This window comes from Melospiza melodia, chromosome 1 (assembly GCF_035770615.1).
Source record: "Melospiza melodia melodia isolate bMelMel2 chromosome 1, bMelMel2.pri, whole genome shotgun sequence".
NCBI lineage: Eukaryota > Metazoa > Chordata > Aves > Passeriformes > Passerellidae > Melospiza > Melospiza melodia.
This window is the reverse complement of record NC_086194.1, coordinates 21,526,408-21,547,523: the sequence shown is the minus strand read 5'-3', so window position 1 is coordinate 21,547,523 and position 21,116 is coordinate 21,526,408. Positions and strand designations below refer to the sequence as shown.

Here is a 21,116-nt window from a genome sequence, read left to right as displayed (position 1 = left end):
GGGGTACACACAGGGACAGGCAGGATGCTCACAGCCACCGAATCTCATTCGCACCAGGAGCCAAGGATGACACAAAGCACAGCTGCCCCTCACTCACGGGGGAACTCCTGGGGCCGGGGAGCGGGCAGGGAGCCGGGCGGGTCCCGGCAGGGAGGCAGAGGGGCAGCGCTCCGCTCCCGGCCGTCCTCCCGCCCACCCGTCCGGCTCCCCGGGCTCCCCGGGCCCCGCCGCCCCCAGGCTGCTCCGCCACTCGCTCCCGTCCCCGGGAAGTCCCGCCCCGCTCGGGGCGGTCGCGGCTCGCTGCCTGCCGGGGCCCTGCGGGGTGCGGTGCTGCCGGCGGAGGGCTCGGGCCGCGGGGTGAGCGAGCGGGGTGTGGGGAACGCCAGCGGAGCCGCTCCGCCACCTCCGGCGGCCCACAGCCGTGCCAGGCTCGCCCCTGATGCCCTCGGCCCGACAAGGCGCCCGGGCCGGGAAACTTCGCCCGAGTTGAGGGGCGAGAGCGGCTTTCGGTCGCTCCGCTGCCGGCCCGGCAAGGCCCGAGGCGGGAGAGCGGGAGGCGGCCGGCGGTGCTCGGGGCTGGGGCGGGCGGGGAGCGCAGGGCTGTGCCGGGCTCGGCCGCGGGTCAGGGCCCGGCACGGCCGGTGCAGCCCCGGCCGAGGGGCGGCTGCGGGACCAGGGCAGAGGTGGCCGGGACGGCGGCGCTGGGACAGGCAGGGCTCCCCGTGTGGAGTGTGAGGGGACGAGCAGCTCCTCCGTGCAGAAGCGTTTTACAGCACCAGATGATAGTTACCAACAGTGAGCCCCGAGCTTAGGCGGCTTCACTGTGTGAGTGCAGCTACGCTGCTATTATTAGTGCTGGTATTTAATATTTGTACAGCCATAACAAGTTAAATATTGGAACTACGTCCTCTCTAGTACTCCTCTCCCGACAGTTCCCGAGGGTGTCTCTGTGAAGGAACAAATGCCTCAATCCAAAACGGGGACCTTCAGAGCCTGCCTTCAGCTGCCTCTCCATCTGGAAGCGCCAGCAGCGCTCTGCGAGATGCTTCCAGAGCTGCTGAAGCTTGTCAGGGCTCAGCAGCAAAGCTCCAGACTTGCCTGTGTGCCCTGTTGGGACACGACACTCCACCATGCATGTCTCGGCGGCCTGAGGCTCGCTGCCCGTTCCAAGACACGGTTGCAGCAGGTTCCTGCTCCCCTGGCAGCGGCTGGGGAGCTGCGGAAGGCAGCTCAATCGGGGCAAGGGAGGTTCAGCTCCCCCTGCCAAGTGAGCTTCAGCACGGCGGCAAAGCCTCTGCTGGGCAGTGGCCTTGGGTTTTGGCACCCCCTCTGCATTGGGTCTGGTGTTGTGGTTAGTTTGGTTGTAAGTTGAACCATACAGGTCCTGTTGGTGAGGAACTCTGAGGGAATTTATACATGATCTCTAAGATACCTGTAAGCATAATTCTTTTCTTTTAGGTGTCTGTTGTTAAGGTTGATATCCTCTGTATGCTAGAGGCTTGTGGCAGTTCTTGAATGAAACAAGTTTATAGCTGGAGGTCATTTGCTTCTGGGAAATTTTGTTTGACTTGTCTGGAATTCCCTTCTGCTTTACACTGGATACATTATTCAACGTCCTCTGTCATAATATGTTCTGCAATGTTTAAAGGTTGTTGCCTTCTTTCTGCTGGGGGCTGTGTTTCAGTGGTGGGTGAAGCAATGCTTCTAATAAGTAGTTTTGCATCATTTTGTCAGGTACTTGGGGATTGTTTTATGAAAGACTACATAAGTGTCATTTATTATTATGAATGCCCCTTATGTTTTGGAACTTAACAGATATAATATTTGCCATCCTGTCACCATCATCACATTAATTTTCATAGTTATAATCAAAGGTGGCAACAATGGCATTCAAATGCTTAATTATATTTCATGTAGGTGACCAGTGCTAACTTGCTGAATTAGTGCATGGTGCAGCAGGAACAAGTGTCGCAGCTTCCCTCTGTGGTTAGGAGCCATCAGCTTGCTTCTCACACATAAAAATCAGTATATAGTGAAGCATATGGCACCAGTGAGTTCTGTGTTTATTAAAGGACTATGCCTCTGAACATTCTGTGAATTTTTTCCTTATTTCACTTGATGTAGATCTAAAATGTTTTTCCTGTCTTTCAGGACTTGAAATACTGAACAAATTCATTTTTTTGTCAGATGAAACCAAGACTTCTAAAGGTTCATGAAAACAGTGAGGCTTCTGCTTGTATCAGACTGGCCACCTGTCTGGTATGAGATCCATCTAGACTGTGGAAGCCTAAGGTACAAGTCTCTGGTTTGATTCAGAACAGTTTTGAACTCTTTTACATTTTCTGCATTTCTGGAAAATTGGATTGCCAGCTGTATTGGAGGGGAAGGGGAGTATCCCATCCCTCTAGTTCTAAGGAGAAATTACATCCTCTCAACACTGTAGCGTAGCTTTTCTGCTTCAATGTCATTTTTCTGGTCACAGATTAAAAAGCTTCCTCCGAATTTTCTAAGCAGTGGTCATGTCTTTGGTCTGACAGTACTATGTATGTTGTTAATAATCCAAGAAAAGCATTTTATCCTAACAATAGCTGGTATATGTTTCACAAGTGCTTAACTACTTAGATAAAAAGGAAGCAAGAAGAAAGACCACCACCATCATCTTTTAGGTGGCAGCTTTAAGTAAATCACATTTTTTTACTTGGATCTCAGAAATGTAGAATCACTCTTCTCGAAGATACTCTGAAACCCCACTGTTGTGTAGCCACAGCCACAGGGTTTTTCTTCAAGTAACTTCTGTGGAGGAGGTAGGATCAAAGAATGGTGTGTTACCTGCTGAACTGCTCCCTTTTTCTGCTCTTTTGGGATCTCATCTCTTTCCTCAAAATGTAAAAGGAGAATTGTTTTATCCCACAGTTGTCTTTGCTTTATCCACAGTCACTACAGTGAGGGTTAGGGATCAGGTGAAAGGAGTGTGCCTCTTTTTTTGCTGTGATTTGTGTACCTTTTGGCACATGGGTCATTTTCAGATGGGTCTGGAAATCTTCAACTGATTTTTAATGCTTGAACTCTGATGTTCTATAGGTTTTATTGCAGGACTTTGTTCTTTGTTGTTCACTTTAGACTGAGTAGCCAGGATTTTTTGAAAAACAGATAATAGTTTCCAGGACAAAAATACTGAGTTTGTGTCTTCTTTCAGAAATTCTGTGATTAAAAAAAGACAAAACAGTGGCAGGGTTCTGTACCCCGTTCTGGTTAAGACTGAAGATTCAGCAATACCTGGAAAAGAAATAGAAGGATATGTAGGAGACCTGACAATTTTGTCAGCTTCTGTGTGTTGGTTGTTCCTAGCATTCCACTGTGGTACCAAGATGGGGGTAAGAACTTAAAAGCAGGAGTTGTATAAGCAAGAGGTCATTGAGTCTGACCACTGACAAAGCATGCAGACTGTAAAGTTTCTGAGGTAAAAGATACTCCTTGAGCTACACCCATCAGCTTTGAGCTTTCCCTTGACTCACATTAACTTTTCTTGTGTGGGCTGGTTTCTTTAGAGTGGACCTTGAGAAGGACATACTGCTTCCATTTCCTGACACAGTCACAGAGAGCAGTCACAGTCCAAAGGCTTTTCTCAGGGTATTTTTTCCCATTAGGTCTTGAGATCGGTTGCAAATTTTGTGATACAGTTCTTTGGAGTAGTGGGACATTGAATTTATTTCTTTGCATCTAAACTCATCACTCCCTAGTAAAGAAGGTGGTTTTCTGGAAAAAAGGTGGTTTCCTGCTTTTTCCAGTTGCTGAAGTCTGTGATATTGAATGAGACTTAAACCAAATCACCATGCTCTTTTCCAGCATGCATGGCTTTGCAGATCTGAGTGGATCAGTGACTGCTGTGGTCTGTGGCAAATCTGACATTAGGGTTTATTCATCTGAATATTTCTAGATTGTAATGTTCAGTCTTGATAAAGAGATAGTAACGCATATCACTCATCCATTGCTTAGATTTGTGTGGTGCATTTCTGCATTTAAAGATCATGGAGGGGTTTGGTGTGGCTCTCTAGGCCTGCACAAGTGAGTGATAATGCTCCACCCAGCATGCTTACTGAAATGTTTGAGCTCATGTGAAAATATGTGTATGTTGCCTCAAGTAGAGAGAAAACCAATGAAAGTCAATGAGAATAACAACAAAGAGTGGAGCTAAGATGTATGCTTGTTTCAGATTTGAGATTTAGAGGGAATGAAGGCTGGATATGCATTCCTGAAAAGGAGACTTTTTTCCCTACTTCTTGTTGTCCTCAAAAGAAAGAGAATATGTGCTTGTACCCCAGAACCCTCGAGAAGCAAATGTGAGTCTGTTAAGTCTTAAGAATATGAATGTATGTATCAACATGCAAGACTTAGTCCCTATTTGCATATAGCATAATGTGACTTCAGTTCTGATTTTTGGCTTAAAAACACTATGTGTGCATGTAAAATATAATTAATGTAATGTTTGACCCTGGAGGAGAATTTTTATCTGACCTTTTATCAGGAGTAATTTTGGAAGCTGCCCAAAATGTAAAATCCCCTGAAGTTCTTCTAAAGAGATGTTAATGAAAAAACACTTAGGGGTATGCTGGTCTCAGATCTCTCTGAGGATGAGAAACTTCAATGTGACTTTGCTCAGAGAAGCCTAGATTTTGAGACTGTTATCTGCACAGAAATAAAGTAAAAGGGAAGTCTGACTATTCTGGTCACAACAGCTAAACTTCAACCAAACTGGAAAAGAATTGTGCAAAGTTCCATATTTGAGGTGACTTGGACTCTGCTTCTTGGGGCAAAGCACGTGTGCTTACTTTGATCCCCAGGGTTTGTCCCCCCGCTGCGCTTGTCCTGGTGTGGCACTTCAGCTGTAAGGAAGCAATCTGATTTAGATGTGCCTGGCTTAGAGCCTGGCTGGAGCCAGAGCATGACCCTCAAAACATGCAAAGCTGGAAGGTCTGTCTGCCACGAGCTGAGCCACAGAGGGAAGGTACTGTAAGAGTTTTCTCTTTCAGGTGAACATTTAAAAGCTTTGCTTCTCGCTTACCCAGCTCCTTATCTGAGTGTGCTTTTTGGAGGTTCTCAGGGCAGGGTGGCAATATATTGGCCTTTCCCATGTGTGTACTAATGTTTACATTTCTCTTAAAATTTAAGTGACTGCTTTTAGACTGTAGAGCATTGACAGTGCTGCTCAAGCAGTGTAGTTGCTGTGGAGTGTGTGTACCTGCATATTTTGGTGGGACTTCTCTTTATCACAGTTGGATTATATAAGGCTTGTCTAAAGCTCTCCCAATTCTTTTTCATAGCACATACTGTAACCTTATATAAGGTCTTACTTTTAGTATTCTTTCTCACTTCTGTATGTAAAGGTTTTTTGGTTGCTCAAACCATATACAGAAAATATAGTGAAAAGCAGTATTTAGCATTTCTTTTGGCTTGACTTCATAAGGAAATATGTTTTTGAATGGTCTGGAGACCAGAGGTAGGTCACTGAAGGTTACAACATTAACCCACTATTCTCAGTATTTCCAGAATAACGTGTTTCATGAAAAAATGCGGCAAGGTGGAGTAGATGATGCTTTTTAAATAATTCTCCCAAGAATTCTCTAGGCTTTGAGTCTCTTGGCCAATTTCTACCCAGTCAAGAGCTTACACAACCAAAATGGTGAGGTTTGTGTGCATGCTGCATGAAGATACAGCCACCCAAAGGTGGGAAACGAAGGGTGGCCCACAAAGGGAGGAGCTGCAGCATATATCATATACTCCTGTGGGGCTAGGCAGGAGTTTGTGTGGGAGAGAGGCACCACAAGTGTTCCCCTCCTCTCTCATAAGAGCTTTGTTCAAGGCTTTGTCCGGTGTGACATCATTCCTTAGGACACAAAACCTTGAGTTAGCTTGAAGTTCAGCAAACCATGGTACTCTCATAGCTCCATTTTGGGAGAGGAAAAAGACCAATGCCATTCTGACCAATTCCCTGAAAACAGGGAAGAACATTTATGACTTTTAATGAAAATAATATGTCATTTTCAGAGCAGCATACCTGCCAGTTCTACAGAAGAGGCCCAGGTTGTTGTTATCTCATGTAACATGAACTAGTGATGGTGTGAGAGAGCCTGTGTAGGACTACAGTGTCATAGGTCTTGGACTCCTCTGCACTGACTGGTGCAGGGGGAATTGCTGGACTAAATGACAGGTGACTCTGCATCTGTCCTGGAGCAAATGTCCTGAAGTCTGCATCTCTCCTGTCCTCCTGCTGCGCTCAGCCACCCAGCCGTGGCAGGCCCAGCTCCACAGCCCCTGGAGCTGTGCTTTCCTGACAGCATGCATGAGCAAAAAAGCTGTGCTTACTGAAATCCATGTCTGAGGGAGTGCTGGGTGTCAGGTGTGTTTGCACTGTAATTAGCACTCGTGAATATATTTTTGAAGAAGGTGGAATAGATCTGGAGAGGTTAGAAAGCTTGCTTGTCTGGTGGGGAAGAGGAAGAACTGTGTGGGCAGTATGGAATTCCTTCCTTTCTGTAAATCTCTACAATGTTGGCAGAAACATGAGGGAAGAGAAGAATCAGTTTTTTTTATATTCTTCTTGACGTAGTCTACATGTTCTCTTTGTTCTCTTACACTCTGCCTCTCTTCTTCCTTTGTCTTGCTAACTTCTTCCCTTGCCGCAAAATGTTTACATGTACGGTAAGATAACACATGTAACGGTAAGATAACACAGCATAGACTAACTAATAGAAATTTCCTGCAGATGTGTCACATATTTCTAATTAGTGGCTTTTCCATGTTCTGTAGGGGTTGCTCAAACTAGAACTGAATACTCAAAACATTTCCTCCATCTATAAATATATAGTGAGCTTGTGCTGTATCACATTTCCCAGGGCTCTGTGGTTATAAAGGAAAGACCCACTTAAAATGCTCTTGATGCACCCAGGGCAGCCCTTGTTTCTAAATGGCAGCTGTGTTTAACTTTTTCTGGGTACAGTTAATACCCATTGAGACTTATTTTTTTTTGCTTTTCTTTGGTGAATTTTATGTCACAGCAATCTGGATTTAATGTTGCTCTAATCTCACATTGTAATGTAACGACAATGAAATGATTCTCACGCCGGTCTGCAGAGAATCTGTGCTAATGCCATTAAAATGTGCTTACCGAATCAAAACAAATGCAGAATTAGCATATGGAAACTGTGTTTATGTGATTATAATGGTTCAGCAATATGAGATTACTGTAGGAAGCAACTAATCCAAACCTAGGGGGACTTCCCATTACAAGGCCATTAAAATGACACAATGACTGAAGTGCACATTTCAGATGGGAAAAGCAGAAACATAAATCTTGTCATCAGTATTCAGGCAAAACATCTATTGAATTCAGTGGAGTTTTTACCAGAGCCAGGAATGCAGCACCATGACCTTTTTAGTAGCAAGTCTCTTTTCTCTTAACAATACCTCTAGGAAAAATATTTACTTCACCAGCATTTGATAGTTGGCTAATGGTGAGAGTTGTAGTTTATGCACCATACAGTTGGTGGTTATAAAGATCTGTCCAGAGTTTATTACAAAAATTATAAGGTAGTGTTTCATGACTTTTGTGAAATAATACAAATTTTGATTACACCTTAAAGCAATTTTCTTATTTTTTTAGTCTGAATTTGTAATTTCCAGGAAATATGATTTATCTCTCTCTTTATATAACACCCAGAGCTGAGAAGTCTCGGTCTGTGCAGGAGCTCCTTGGCAATACCACCACATAAATTAGTGGTTTTCGAAAGCAAAATAGCTGTTATTGCCAGATATGAACCTACCTGTTTATCTTCTGTGATAGGAATCAACACATTTTCCCATCCCCTCAGACTGGGTTAAGATTAAGGAAATATAATTCACATATCCTTTGTAAAGCCATCTGAAATATATTTGTCTTGTTCTGGATTGTTTCTTGGCTTGCTCCTTAGTCCATGGAAGGAGGATGACATTAGAGAAAGTGACTTCTGTCCTATTATAGGCATTCAAAATAAGCTGGATGAATTGCCTATAGATATGTCCTTCCATCTCCAGATGGTTGTTCTGTAGTAGCCATACATATTTAAATGGCTAAATGAGGTGATATGAATGCAGTCCTTGGTGTATGAAAGAAGAAACTTTTTCAAAAGAAAGTTCTGTGTAAAACATGGCATGCAAATCATGAGTAACTCACACAAACAGGGATTCCTGTAGTAACATATACTTCCTTAAATCAAGTAGGAATCCTGATTCCATTTAAAGGCTATTTCACCTAAAATCTGTTTTAAAAAGGTGTAATTCTGATTTCATCAAGTGAATCTTACTAGGAATAATGTATCATATGTCTATAATAATGTCATATCATATCATAATGTATCATAACCAGGGCAGGCTCTTTATGTGAATGACAGTACGGAAGATATCACAACAGTGGTTTCAAAAATAATTCCAGTCACAGGTTGTTGCCTGTCTTTATTTTTTATAGTTCTTTTATTAGGAGTGGTGGGTTTCTAAAACTGTGTCAGTTAACAAGAACAGGCATTAATAATAATACATTTTTCATGAAGATAAAATTAGGCCTACTTTAAATGCTGTTTGTGTCAGTTTCCATTTTTTGTGATGCTTCTTATATTTATAAAAATCCTTGGCCTCAGTCAAAAGGTTCAGTAAATTCTGTATGTGAGCTGTAATCTGAAATCTAGAGTTTAAAAATCAACAAGTTAGTGTCTGCTACAATAAAAACCTGGCATGGGAACTGGTAATTGATTTGTTTCAAGCTTTAGCAAAAGAAATTAAATACTTATGTATTTAATTGTATATAGGTTTGGGTTGCTAACTTACTAAATGGATTGGAAAATTGTCAGTGAACATGGGGAAAGAGAAGTGTGAACCTAATGTTGAGGGTAGTTATCACTCTTTGCTGTCAGGGTTTTAGTGAATGCCATAGTGTAGATGTTTAACATTAAAAAAAGAGGGGGGCAAAAAAATAAAGCAAAGGTAATGCTTAGAATTATGTCAGTTGCTTTGCTGTGCATATAAGAATGACTCAGATCATTGAACTTTCTCCAAAATAGTGGGTTGCTCTATATAGAGCACCAGCCTTCTTCAAGGATGGAATTAATGACTGTTTAATTGAATTGCAGCTAGGAGCAGTTTCTGACTAAGACAGGTATTTTGCTTTTAATTATTTGCTCAAGAATAATATTTTCTGAAATCATGCACTTCTTAATCTGTTTGGAGGAAAAATAAATCATCCTATTAATCAGCCAGCAGTCTGTTCTATGAGAGTAATTTATTCTGCTACCTTCTCAAACAAGTTAACATGCTAGTCCAGGAACAAAATTCCTAAAAGAACAGTTCTTCTTAATCTGCATTTACACAAGGCAAGTAAACATAGTCAGTCAGTCATTTCTCTTTTTTATGGATGGCCAACTCTTCATATTACAGTGAGCACCAGCACTGTAGACTTCACTGGGCAGGCAATAGCTGCCTTTTCCAGGGGCTGGTCACTTTTGTGCATTGGTGCTCTGACAGTGACTGCTTCTCATGAGATCAAAGTATCCCCAAAGAGATCTTGATGTTCCTGTGCCCTTTGATATGTAGAGTTCAGTGCCCTTCAGATTTCAGTTTTTCTGTCATCCTGGTACATTAACTTTAGCAGTTAAAAGGAAAATGTCCTCTGAGGGCTTTACCAGTAACAAACCCATGTTTATGACATTATTCACTAAAAGGGAGGCAGAAATGGGAAAGACCTCTCTCTTTAATCAATAATGCATGCTCTAGTTAGTCCTTTCCTCTGGACATGATTAAACATGTATTTTGTTTCATAACTCATGATTTTGGTTGACTAGGGATTTTAACTATATATCCTCAAGCCTTTGTGACTAGCATCTGGAAGATCTAACATGAACTAACAAAAACCTAAAATCCCAATGGGGAGAGCTGCAGTTAATTTTAACCTGCAGTGAGTTAGGCCAGATTGGCACAGGGACTTTGACATGAACCAACTGCAGACTGTAGTTTGTCAGTGTTTGTCACTGCTTGTTTGAAGTTTTGAGAAGTAACATTTTTCATTGATATTAAAGATTAATTTAAAAATGCCTGAGATGCTGAGCCACATGTAAATTGTTAGATTAAGGTCTGTTCTTAACTGGAAAAATATTTGCCCACTGAAGCACTGTGGGTTCTCCACCGCTGTTTGTGGACTGTGCTGTATCTTTGGTGGCTGTTGTCAGCCTTAGAGGAGTGGTGCTGGGCTGTTCCAGACCTCCAGAGCACAGCTGGTAGGAGAACCTGAGCCCTGCTGCAGCCAGAGGAGCAGATTATCACCCCCACCCCTGCTGCAGCCAGAGGAGCAGATTATCACCCCCACCCATGCATCATTCCACAGAGAGAGGGGCAGGCAAGGTGCCCAAACACCGACTGCTTCCTTGGCATGTGAGAGGGATACTGAGTTTCAGAGGCCAGAGATAAATATACTGAACATACCAGTAAGGAATATTCAGCCTTGGTGCCAAGTGTATTCATCTGGTGGCTGAAGCTGACAAAATTTGACAGCTGCTGAAGAGCAAAAAATCCTAAATGAACATACAGTGGTTTTATTAAATAGGAAACATTTATCTTAATGTGATACTGACTGCAGCACAATAAATGATGACAATTTCCATGTACTGGAATGTGGTGTGTTTATGTTGCTGGAGTACTGATCCAAGCACAGTTGGGTAAAATAAATGCCTTGTTTTTCATATTGACCACCCTTCCACAAACAGCTTTTGGAAACATCCCAGCAAACACACACAGAGTGTAGGTACATGTGTTAGAGGGAGGAGGGATTTCAGAAATTTCCTGATACAACACTGCTCTTTCTGAAGTGTTTTTGTTTCCTTTCTTCTTTTCCAGACTCCTTTTGGATCTGTTTTTTTCCCCTTTGTTAAAGAAAAATGCCTTCCTTGAGTGGAAAAGTGCAGACTGTCTTGGGCCCTGTGGAGCCAGACTGTCTTGGCTACACATTGACTCATGAACACTTGACTATGAACTACAGCAGCTGCTTCTGTCCACCTGCTCCAGGCCAAGAGCCTTTGTCTAATGGGCCCATTGAGATGAAGAACTTGTTTTGGATTAAGCAAAATCCCTACAGCCATAAAGAAAACCTTCTTTTGTATCAGGAGACAGATGCTGTGAGGGAGGAGCTGCTGCATTTTAAAGCAGCAGGTGGTGGGACGATTGTGGAAAACACAACTACAGGGATTGGCCGGGATATGAATGCTTTGAAGAAACTTGCTGAAGAAACTGGAGTTCATATTATTGCTGGTGCTGGGTTTTATGTGGATTCCACTCATTCTTCTCAAACACAGGCCATGACAGTGGAGCAGGTAAGTCTTGAACATTGCTTCAGTGCCTCTGTCCTGTGAATTACCCCCTGGGTAAGCCAAAGTTGGAGAGAAGTTCCAGTAAAATGATGGAATACAGAGGTGCTCAGCATAGAAAATGGGAACAGCATTACTGCTTGTGTGTGATATCTGGAGCAACACTACTTTAATGTCCTTGGTTTGGCTGTCAGAATTTCCAGTTCTTAAGCTCCATTTTCTCTGAGGGATTTGTTTTAATGCAACAGTAGAAGGAAAATACGGTGGTTCATGTGTGGACATTTGGTACACCACAAGCTATCTTGAGTTTTTACTATTTTTTAAGGAAGGAGTTTATCCTTGCTACCTCTTCTGTCACTTTTTATGGCTAATTGCTTTCCATTGAATTTACCCAGCATTCTTATAAAAAGCATAAATAATTGCAGTATTTATAAGATAATTGTAAATCACTGCTCTGCTCAGACTGTGTGTTATAGCTCTTTTCTCTATCATTTGTCCAGGCTTTTCAGGGCATAGTCTACATCAGCATGTTTGCATAGTGACTAAGACAATGTGTTAATAATAGCTGAGGTCCCCAGATGTTCCCGTAATAATAAATATTAATATTTTAATAAGAAAATGTGGTGATGAGGAGAAGAGGGAATGGAACTCTCCAAGGTAGGAGTCTGTGAATGTGTATGAATAGAGCTGACAATTTTTTAAAAAATCTGTCACAGTTTACAAATGAGTCTAATTAATTTTAAAAATCAATGATCAAAACTTGAGCAGTGCTGCCAACAAAACTGGACCCAAGCTGGCCCAAACTGTACACAAGAGTACTGCTTTTCCTAAATGTTCTTCCATTCATTGAAATACAAATAGATACAAATAGCATGGACACAAACAGATTTCTCAAGGCAGAGGTTTCCCTTCTGTGTTTGATGGACTGATGGAGACCCACAGATAACCTCTACTCTGTAATTAAGAAGTTTGGCCATCATCAGTGCCATGTTGTGCTCTCAGTTCTGAATGTATGCTTAAGACATATGGCCTATTCTGGGAAAGAAAAACTAAAGCTTTTATAGCAAAGTAGTTTTATTAAGAGATTCTGATGGGTTTTGTCTATGCGCACTCTAAAGAAGGCTAATTTTGATCCTCTAAATTTGTCAAATGAGCTTTGTTTTGTAGTTCTGAAGTCAGCAGATCTCCTGTTGTTTTACATTGGCATTCCCATAAGCAGGTTTTGCCTTAAACTTGTCTCTTCAGAATGCTTGTCAGAGTTTCTCTCTTCCCTACATGTATGACAAGGTTTCCTTATTCTCTGATATCTTGTTTTGCAAAGATTACATTGAATTGTGTCTGAAGCCAATTCAGGAGTGCAAGGCAAAGGTTTTGGAATGAACTAACCTTTCTTTTTTCAGGAAAACTTAATGTCTGCCTAAATCAGAGTTCAAATTACATGTAGACCAGCTTTCTTGGCAAACCTGGACAAATGTGTGACTGGATACTGTTAAATTGATTTGTTTCTGTGTTTATTTTGGTCTTAGTGAATGGGTAGCATAACATTAGTTGACAGAAACCAGATTTTAACTGCAGTGTTTTCACACTCCCAGCTGTTAATTAGATAAGTTCAGAAAGACCTTGGGAGCATAACTAGCCCAGCATCCATAGGCCAAATTTGATGCTATTTAATGCAAATAGTAATAATAACCAAAAATCTCATTTTCCTGTTCTCTAGCTGACAGAGATTATTGTTGATGAGGTACTCAAAGGAGCAGATGGGACTAATATCAAGTGTGGTGTGGTGGGAGAAATAGGTTGCTCGTGGCCTTTGACTCCCAGTGAACACAGAGTGCTTCAGGCCACAGCAGAGGCTCAGGCCCAGCTTGGGTGCCCTGTTATCATCCATCCTGGCAGGAACAGCGACTCCCCTTTCCACATCATCCGCATCCTGCAGGAGGCCGGGGCTGATGCTTCAAAGACAGTCATGTCTCACCTCGACAGGTAAGGAGAATATTCTGCTGGGCTTCCTGGGGTACTGCCACACTCACTGGGGTTTTGCAGAACTACAATGGGAAAAGGTGACATAGAGTGTTACCCTCAAGTTAAATGACTCAGAAATAAATGCTTATATGGAGCTTAATCTGCCTCCTGCCTCCTCCTTGACTGCATTACAGTCAGGATCAGGTTTTAGATTCACATTGATAAGAGATTTTGGTGCTTTAAGTGCTGTCTTTGAAAACCTGGCAGAGGGATTAGGAATAACTGTAGCCACATTTTAAAAATGGGAATTTCATTAATTTGTATCCCTGCACAAATCTCTGTATTTACAAAGCATTGGACATTGAGCAGCTCTCACTAAATGGGGTGGGAAGTTGCTGGGCTTCCAGTGTTTTTGAAAGCTGGGTCACTCTTAGTGGCCTTGTCTAAATCTCACAGAAGCTAATGGAGATTTCCTTAATTTGGCTGGAGTCTGGATCAAAGCAAAAGGCAGATTTTTAATATGGTTCTACTACCAGAGAGAGGAAGTACTGCTTGAAAAGAAAATAGTTGGGTTTTGGATAGTCCATAGCATAGACCAGATAGTTAACTTTTAGGTTCCTCGAGAACAAAAGCCAGGAGCTCCACATGAGGCACAGAGAGAAATTGGGATGCTTTTCTGTCTCCAGTTTTGAAATATAGCCTCTGTTACCAAATCAGTTTTGTATGACCTTGTCTTACTCATGGTGAGTTGGAGTATGTCCAAGCATTGATTAGTTTGGCCAGTTGCTGAATAATGGAGACTATTTGTGGTCATATGATTCTCAGCAATTGGATTGTTTGCCCTCAGTGTGAATGTAATACAGGAAACAGCACTGTGCTCCAAATTTTTCATGGTTACAGACTCTAAGAGCTTGCAAATCGAGCTACAGGTGTTTGTTATTCACACAGAGCTCCTTGTTCTACTAGATGATTTTAGGAGCATAAAATTCATGCCCTGAAATTATATTTGAATATTTATAAATTACTTCCTTTTTGTATTTACCTGTGTTGCACAGTATCTATAGCTGTATTTTCAACCCCTTTTTGAGAAAAAAACTGGTTACTTAAATCTTTTATGAAAGAGGACTGAGCAAGCTGCAGGTATCAGTACTTACACAGCCATTTTGATACAACATAAACTTACAATTATGGCTTTTTGCCTCCTGTACACTGTTGTAAATTGTTGAATTAAATAATTAATTGATAAAAATCAAGCAATATAAGTAGAAAAACAGAGGTGCAGTTTCAATAACAACCACTGATGCACAATATGACATTTCCTTTTATCTCTTTCTATCATTACTTTCACACATTCAGGTTGGCACTTGCTGTAACATAAACTACTGTGAAGTTTGGCTTTGCAATGTGCATTTAACATTTTAAGTCTCCTCCAGTAAGAAAAATCCATGTGGGAGCATCCCAGTCCCTTAAATGTGAGATAAATTTGTACATAGCTCCATATTTCATGTCTGCATTTCACATAGACAGAATGGTAGTTTTCCAGTGGATTTACAATTAAATGGTAAAATTAAAATGCTGGCTACCATGTCTTGCAATTTAGCACCTTAAAAAAAGGTAGCAGTTCCACATAGTGGAACTACAGTGTACTAAAAGGCTGGAAGCAAAAGCTATTGAGCCTCTTCTTTAGTCATCTGTTAGGGGTTAAGGTTATAAAGGAGATCCACATCTTGACTCAACTCACTTGAGTAATTTCTGTTAGAAGTCTCACAGCAGCTGTTACAAATTTGGGGCAACATTACAGTTTGGTGTCTGTCCCCAGGGTATTTATGGCTGAGTTCCAAATTAGAGGGTGCTTCACCATGTCCCATCTCCTTTTCCATGAGCTCAGAGCTGTTCAGGGGCAGTGTTTCCCAAACACCCAATTCCAGCTCAGAGATCAGCAATTTGAACTGGGAACGGCTGCTGTTGCTGTATCCTTGTGGCTCACTGTGGGACCCAGTGGCTGAGGACATGAAGTTCTCTGGCTCTTCGTTGGGATAGAACACCCAAAAGCATGATACTAACAATAGTTTTTAAAAGAAACTGCTCTAGCTATGATTTTGAAATAGACTGTTGGGTGCTTTTGCCACCTGCATAGGGTTGAAGACTCTTGGCGATTGTCTCCCTGTGAACTGAGCTGGGCTGGATCTAAAATAATCTGTTCTTTTGCTCTGCACTTTGAAAATTCATTTGGTGATAAATGTTCAGTCTCTGTAAACTGTAACATTTATTTTAAAATAACATTTTTTATTAATTACAGTTGGCAAGTCTTACACTCCTGCTGATGGCAGGCTTGTTTGAACATGGATTTTCTCTCTCTCAACCCATCTGTTCCTCCTACTTGATCTGTAGTTAAGTCATAATATTGAAATTATGACATCAGTCATTTCCATAGCAACAGACTGTGATGTCATTCTATAAGTTAAAACTGCTTTGTGACATCAGTATCTGCAATAATAAAAAATCCCCCATAAACTACTGCCCTTTTGGTTAACTTTACTGCTCTTGTGGAAATGTGGTTTCTTCTTAAACAAAAAAATAAATTGTGTGGCAGCTATAAAGATAAAATTTTATCACTTGAGTATTTTTGTTTTTCTTTGAACAGCTTATACACTTGGTAAAAATGGTTCAAAGAAAACCCAAAATATTCCAGAGAACTCTTATTTCTGTTGCTGTTCTTTTCCGAATGAGTGAGAGGTGCTAGAAGCTTTGTTCCTTCACTTTTCAAATCTGTTGCAAAGCCCATGTCCCAGATACTCACAGTGCCATTATGTATTTTGGTGGGAGCGTTTCCTTAAGGCGTTCTGGCCAGATCCCAGAGCAAACAATGATAGATTGCTGTTCTAATGGCAATCTAGAAACATCACTGTTCAGAATAGAAACTAAAGACAAAGTTGTATATTGCTGGTGTGTGATGGATGAAACAAGTCCTGGGTGAAGCTGTCTCCTGTAACTCTTTTGGGAAAGTAAATCTGTCTTGTGTGAGTAATCCATTGTCTTTTTTTTTTTAATATCACTATGAATTAACCTCCTCCTTAAATGTCCTTCCTTGTTAGGTTGTCTGTTGAGAGGGTTAATGGTATCAAAAGTAAGTAACTCTTCTGTTTCCATTTAAAGATTATTGGAGAGGCTTTCATTATTTCATGGGGAAAGAGTTGGTTTTGTTTTGGTTTTTTAATGCATGAAATCTCAAATGAATGTAAGAAGGACAATGCTGTGTATCATCTTAAATTGCATGTGTCTAACAGGAGTTCTGTTTCTTAAATGGGTGAATTATATTGTAGATTATTTGGTTTTTTCCTTGCAAGTGGGAGATCACAAAGTACCCGTCCTCATACCATAAGATGTTTTATTCCTGTTACAGTGCTGACTCTGTGTTACATGTGTTCTGCAGGACCATATTTGATAAAAAGAAACTTCTGGAATTTGCTAAGCTTGGATGTTACCTAGAGTATGACCTGTTTGGTACAGAGTTCCTTCACTACCAGTTCCATCCAGATATTGACATGCCCAGCGACAATGAGAGAATTGCAAGGTATCTGCTCCCATGCAGCTTTAGCTATAGCATGGCCATTGATAAAAAAATACTTGTTTTAAGACCATCACAGAGTGATTCTGCTTGTTGTTCAAAACTGTCTTCTGTCATGCTGAAATAATGCCATTTTCCCCTGCTGCTGTCACACAGAGCAGCATCTATCATTTCTTCTTTCTGAGAGGAAGATGCAGAATCACAGTGTTGTAGGAAGTTACTTGAAAAGAAGATTAAGAGCTTTTTAAACTTCATTCTCTTTCCTAATTCCATGCTGATCTGGTCGAATTTATACAGTCTGTAAAAAGGAAAAGGCTGACAATACTGCATTTACATTAGGATTAAGTACTTCTGTTTGAAACATAGTATTGGAAACTTAGTGCTGCTACTAAACATCATCTGAGCCTGTTTTATCTCCTCACTGGTTTGCTAACCCAGCAAAACTCACTGGTTGTTTTGGATGGATTTGTGCTTCCATCCTGGAAAACTGCCTTTTTTCTTTCAAGCACTTTATCACCTTTCCTCCCACCGTCCTTTTGCCCTTTCTCTGTTTTGAAGGATGTGATTCCTGTCTCTTCAGAGCTCCCATTCTCCTCACACTCACTCACAATGTGAAAATATTGGTCCCACTGGCAGGGTACCTCTTCCCTGCTTCTCATCAGCACCTGCAGTCTCAGCTCAGCTGCACGGCCAATCTGTTGTGCTGTGCTGACACCACGTTTTGCCAAGGAGATACATTCTGTACAGAAACTGTCTGAGAGAAGGTAGGATCAGCTGGGAATGGACACCTCACTCCTTCCTCTCCATCTGGAGGTGTGATGCTGCCATGCTGTTTGTCCACAGTGTGTGTGAGCAGTGAAGTGGCAGGTGCCTGAGGGGTGGGTTGCCATCCTGCCTGTGTCTTTTTACCTTCCAGAGTCACAAACAGTTCTTTCACTCTCCTTGATGAGAAAGATTTTGTGAGCTTTCCCTTACATCTCAGACATAGTTTCCCTCCCCCTCATTGTCAGATTAATCTTGAAACTAATCTGTTTTCAAACTGTTCTCTCCTAAGAAGGTGCTGTGGCTACTCTTCCACCCTCCCAAGCATTTGCTGCTGCTTTTCACACTAGAAATTGTTTCTCTCTTAGCAATGCTCTCAGTCTTGCACTCAGTATTTTAAACTGTTGCAAGGAATCCACAGTTTTCCCACTTAGAATGAGTAAAGCTGCTTCCTCTGCTGTGCCTCCTGCCCTCTCCTGTGCCATGGAAAGTCAGCACCTCTGGAAGCACTGGGGAATATTTAGAGAGGACTGGACTAGGCCTTGGTTAACAAGTGCATGTTCAGCTGTGGCAGAGTTCTCATTCCATCCATGATGCTTGCTCAGCCACCCTCATCTCTCCTGAAACTCTCAAGTGTCTGAGTATTTCTTGCAGCAGGCTGTTCAAAGGAAGAAAAGATGAAGAGTTTGTCTTCTCATTGCACAGTGTGAGTGTGTGTATTTGTGTTATATCGGTGGACTAAGGATGGCTGGGGCAATCTCTTTAGGGTTTTGTTTTGTGAAACAGCACCACAGAAGTAGAAACCAAATTGACCTCTAAATGAAAATACTGAATAGAAAATACTTGTTCACATCTTTTTTGCTTAAAACACAAACTTCTGTAGTCATAACATACCTACTTACTTAACTCATTTTAGCTGTCTGTGTTCTTCAGCAGTTTGGCTGCAGTCTGCTGCCAATGCAAGGAAAACACTGACTTCTGTTCTGGGGCAATTTGGAGTCAGAAAGTAGTAACTAAATATAAAGGAGTGAGCAGAAAGGAGCAATGGATACAGAATGGAGAGGATCATATGCCTCCCCAACCCATGAAATGAGTCCAATATTAAAGGAGGTGATTCTAATAATATGTTTGGTCAGCAAAAACTTAGTCCCTCTAGTGCCATTACTTTTACTTTTGGGTTGGCTTGTGATTTTTCTGTATTTCAGGCTGGAGGAGATTCTTGTGATGTTGTAAGACTATGGTTTATGTAGTGTTGTGCACTGTATGGCACAATGTATGGTAGGTTTTTGAAAAACAATAACATTTTACCAAATTCTGTCCTATTTGCCTTCTTTCCACTGCCCATGCTGATTAGGTGCTGCTACATGTATCTCCTTGTAACTACCTGTAATAAAAACTGTCAGTAAGAGCTTTCAGATACTGTGTGGGTACTTGTAAGGCTAGTTTTTGTTTTCTTGCTGATCACAGCATTGTCAGGAAAGTAAGGATTAGGATTTCAGAGAGCTGGCAAGTGATGGAATTGGAGGCCTTCCTGAGGAATGAGCACTTTCCAGGGCTGGTTTCTCAGTCCCTGCCACTTCAGTGCTGTAATCCTCTGCCAAACTAAATGGAAGCTTACTGAGAAACTTGACAGTCATGCAGTACAGGAGTGTAGACATCCACATAACACAAATGCTAAAAAATGAGCTGATCAAGGGAGTAAGGCTACTTGAATGAAATGTGAAGAGAAGGACTTGCAGCAGTCCTGCTACAAGAGTGTGACCAGAAGGATTACTTCTTTTTCCAAGCTGACTTGTCATTTTGCCAAGGCTGTTTAGCTGCACTGCCTTATTAATTAATGCCCCTTATTTCCTGGTGTGTGCTGTGCCATGCCAGGCTTCTTTGTCTTCTTTAATGAACATCTTTGCAGTGTGTTTTGATGATAACTGTCTATATGGAGTATGATACTGGCAACTTCAACTTTTTATTAACCTGCTTTGCTAAATGGGGTTCAACCAAAGATCTGAAAGTATTTATGTTATTGAGCCAGGCTTCTTTAAAGATGTGACACACAGAGTCTGGTCATTAGCAAATGTAATGGGACCAGCCTTGTGACAGCAGCAAAAAGTAACCTGCTGAGGAGGAATGTATCTAGGAAATTATTATTTACTCATTTATATAAAACCTGTGTCCCATGCATGGTGATGCTGAAGTTCTTGAATTCCTCTGTGGAATTAATAGGTCTGGAAATGCAAAGTCATGTGCCAAAAGCAAAGTTTTACTTCTCCATTTCGATATAAGTGGTGGTGTGTTTTCAGAGGTGGGATATTTTTCATGCAATAAAAAATATATTTTATTTTCATGTAATGTAAGGAGTAAATCCTCTGAGCACCTAAGTATTTTGTGTTATATTACAGTCCAGCAGTACAGTAATGTAAGAAATGGAAATGCTGTTACATGAGAACTTTCACTGACAGGGATGCTTCCAACTTTTTGCAGGATTCGTACGCTGATTGAAGAAGGTTATGAAGACAGAATTCTGATGGCTCATGATCTGCACACCAAGAACAGGCTGATGAAATATGGAGGTCATGGATATTCACATATCCTAAAAAATATAGTTCCTAAAATGCTAATTCGAGGCATATCCCAAGATAAAATTGATAAAATACTCCTGGCAAATCCAAAGCGGTGGTTGACTTTTAAGTAGGAACAATTAATAAATATGCCTGATTTATAAGGAAGGTTAATAAAATTCAGATTTCAGTAGAACAGTAATTTTAAAAAAATTTCTGAAAAACTCAATGCAAACAAACTAATTGTAACTTTTCTTTTTAATTAGAATATTAAAACTCTATACTGTCTCTACATTTTCTCCCTTCTAAAAGTTTGCTCATAAATGATTTACTGAATATGAGCCTACCTACAGAATCTTTTCAACTGAAATTTTAAAATAATTGTTTCAAAAGCATAATCTAATACTGTTACTGAATGTTACCTTCAAACTACTTCTGAAGATGTGTCACCTGGAAGGAAATTGCCTTGGAAGGAATTTATGGTTTTCAGTTAAATTTCCTGTCCTCAGGGGCTGATTTTAATCCTTGTAATACTGTCAATCTTCTCATTATCCTCATATTCTTTGAGTAATACTTGATTGAAAGGTCTGGAAGTTCTAATTAGCTTCCATTGACAAGAGAAGGCAAGAGGAATCTCAAATCAAAAAAAGATAAGGTTTCTTTCTAGTTTAACAATTTACTTAATTGTAAGTGAAAATGTAGAAAATACATTGAAAAATATATTTTTGAATAAAGCATTTTGATCACCTCTTAAAGTATGTGCGGTATTATTACAGATGTCTTTTTCTAATTGCATTAATTTTTTATCACGAACTTGGAGTCTCACAGCAATCATGTAAAACTTGACACACACCAGCTTCTTTTTGTAAGGATGCAACACCAGCACTC

The 21,116-nt window shown here is 41.1% G+C and overlaps 1 protein-coding gene across 5 annotated transcripts; it reads left to right on the top strand.

Annotated features, from left to right (window-relative positions):
• Window positions 1–282: 282 nt before the first annotated feature.
• Window positions 283–20,983, top strand: PTER (phosphotriesterase related). Of its 5 annotated transcripts, none has more exons than XM_063150556.1 (6): window positions 688–825; window positions 2,152–2,292; window positions 10,915–11,387; window positions 13,099–13,364; window positions 16,777–16,917; window positions 20,152–20,983. In XM_063150556.1, exons 3-6 carry the CDS (start codon window positions 10,956–10,958, stop codon window positions 20,360–20,362), a joined length of 1,050 nt encoding a protein of 349 aa, XP_063006626.1. In that variant the 5' UTR covers window positions 688–825; window positions 2,152–2,292; window positions 10,915–10,955; the 3' UTR covers window positions 20,363–20,983. The 5 variants fall into 5 exon arrangements, with proteins under 5 accessions (XP_063006639.1, XP_063006626.1, XP_063006633.1 ...); XM_063150563.1 differs by having other exon boundaries at window positions 807–825; window positions 2,188–2,292; XM_063150569.1 differs by lacking the exons at window positions 688–825; window positions 2,152–2,292 and adding an exon at window positions 283–357.
• Window positions 20,984–21,116: the final 133 nt, after the last annotated feature.

Coding starts and splice junctions, on each gene's coding strand:
- PTER (XM_063150569.1), top strand. CDS start 10,956: ATGCCTTCCTTGAGTGGAAAAGTGCAGACTGTCTTGGGCCCTGTGGAG. Junction 13,365..16,776: donor GTCATGTCTCACCTCGACAG/GTAAGGAGAATA, acceptor TGTGTTCTGCAG/GACCATATTTGATAAAAAGA. Junction 16,918..20,151: donor GACAATGAGAGAATTGCAAG/GTATCTGCTCCC, acceptor AACTTTTTGCAG/GATTCGTACGCTGATTGAAG.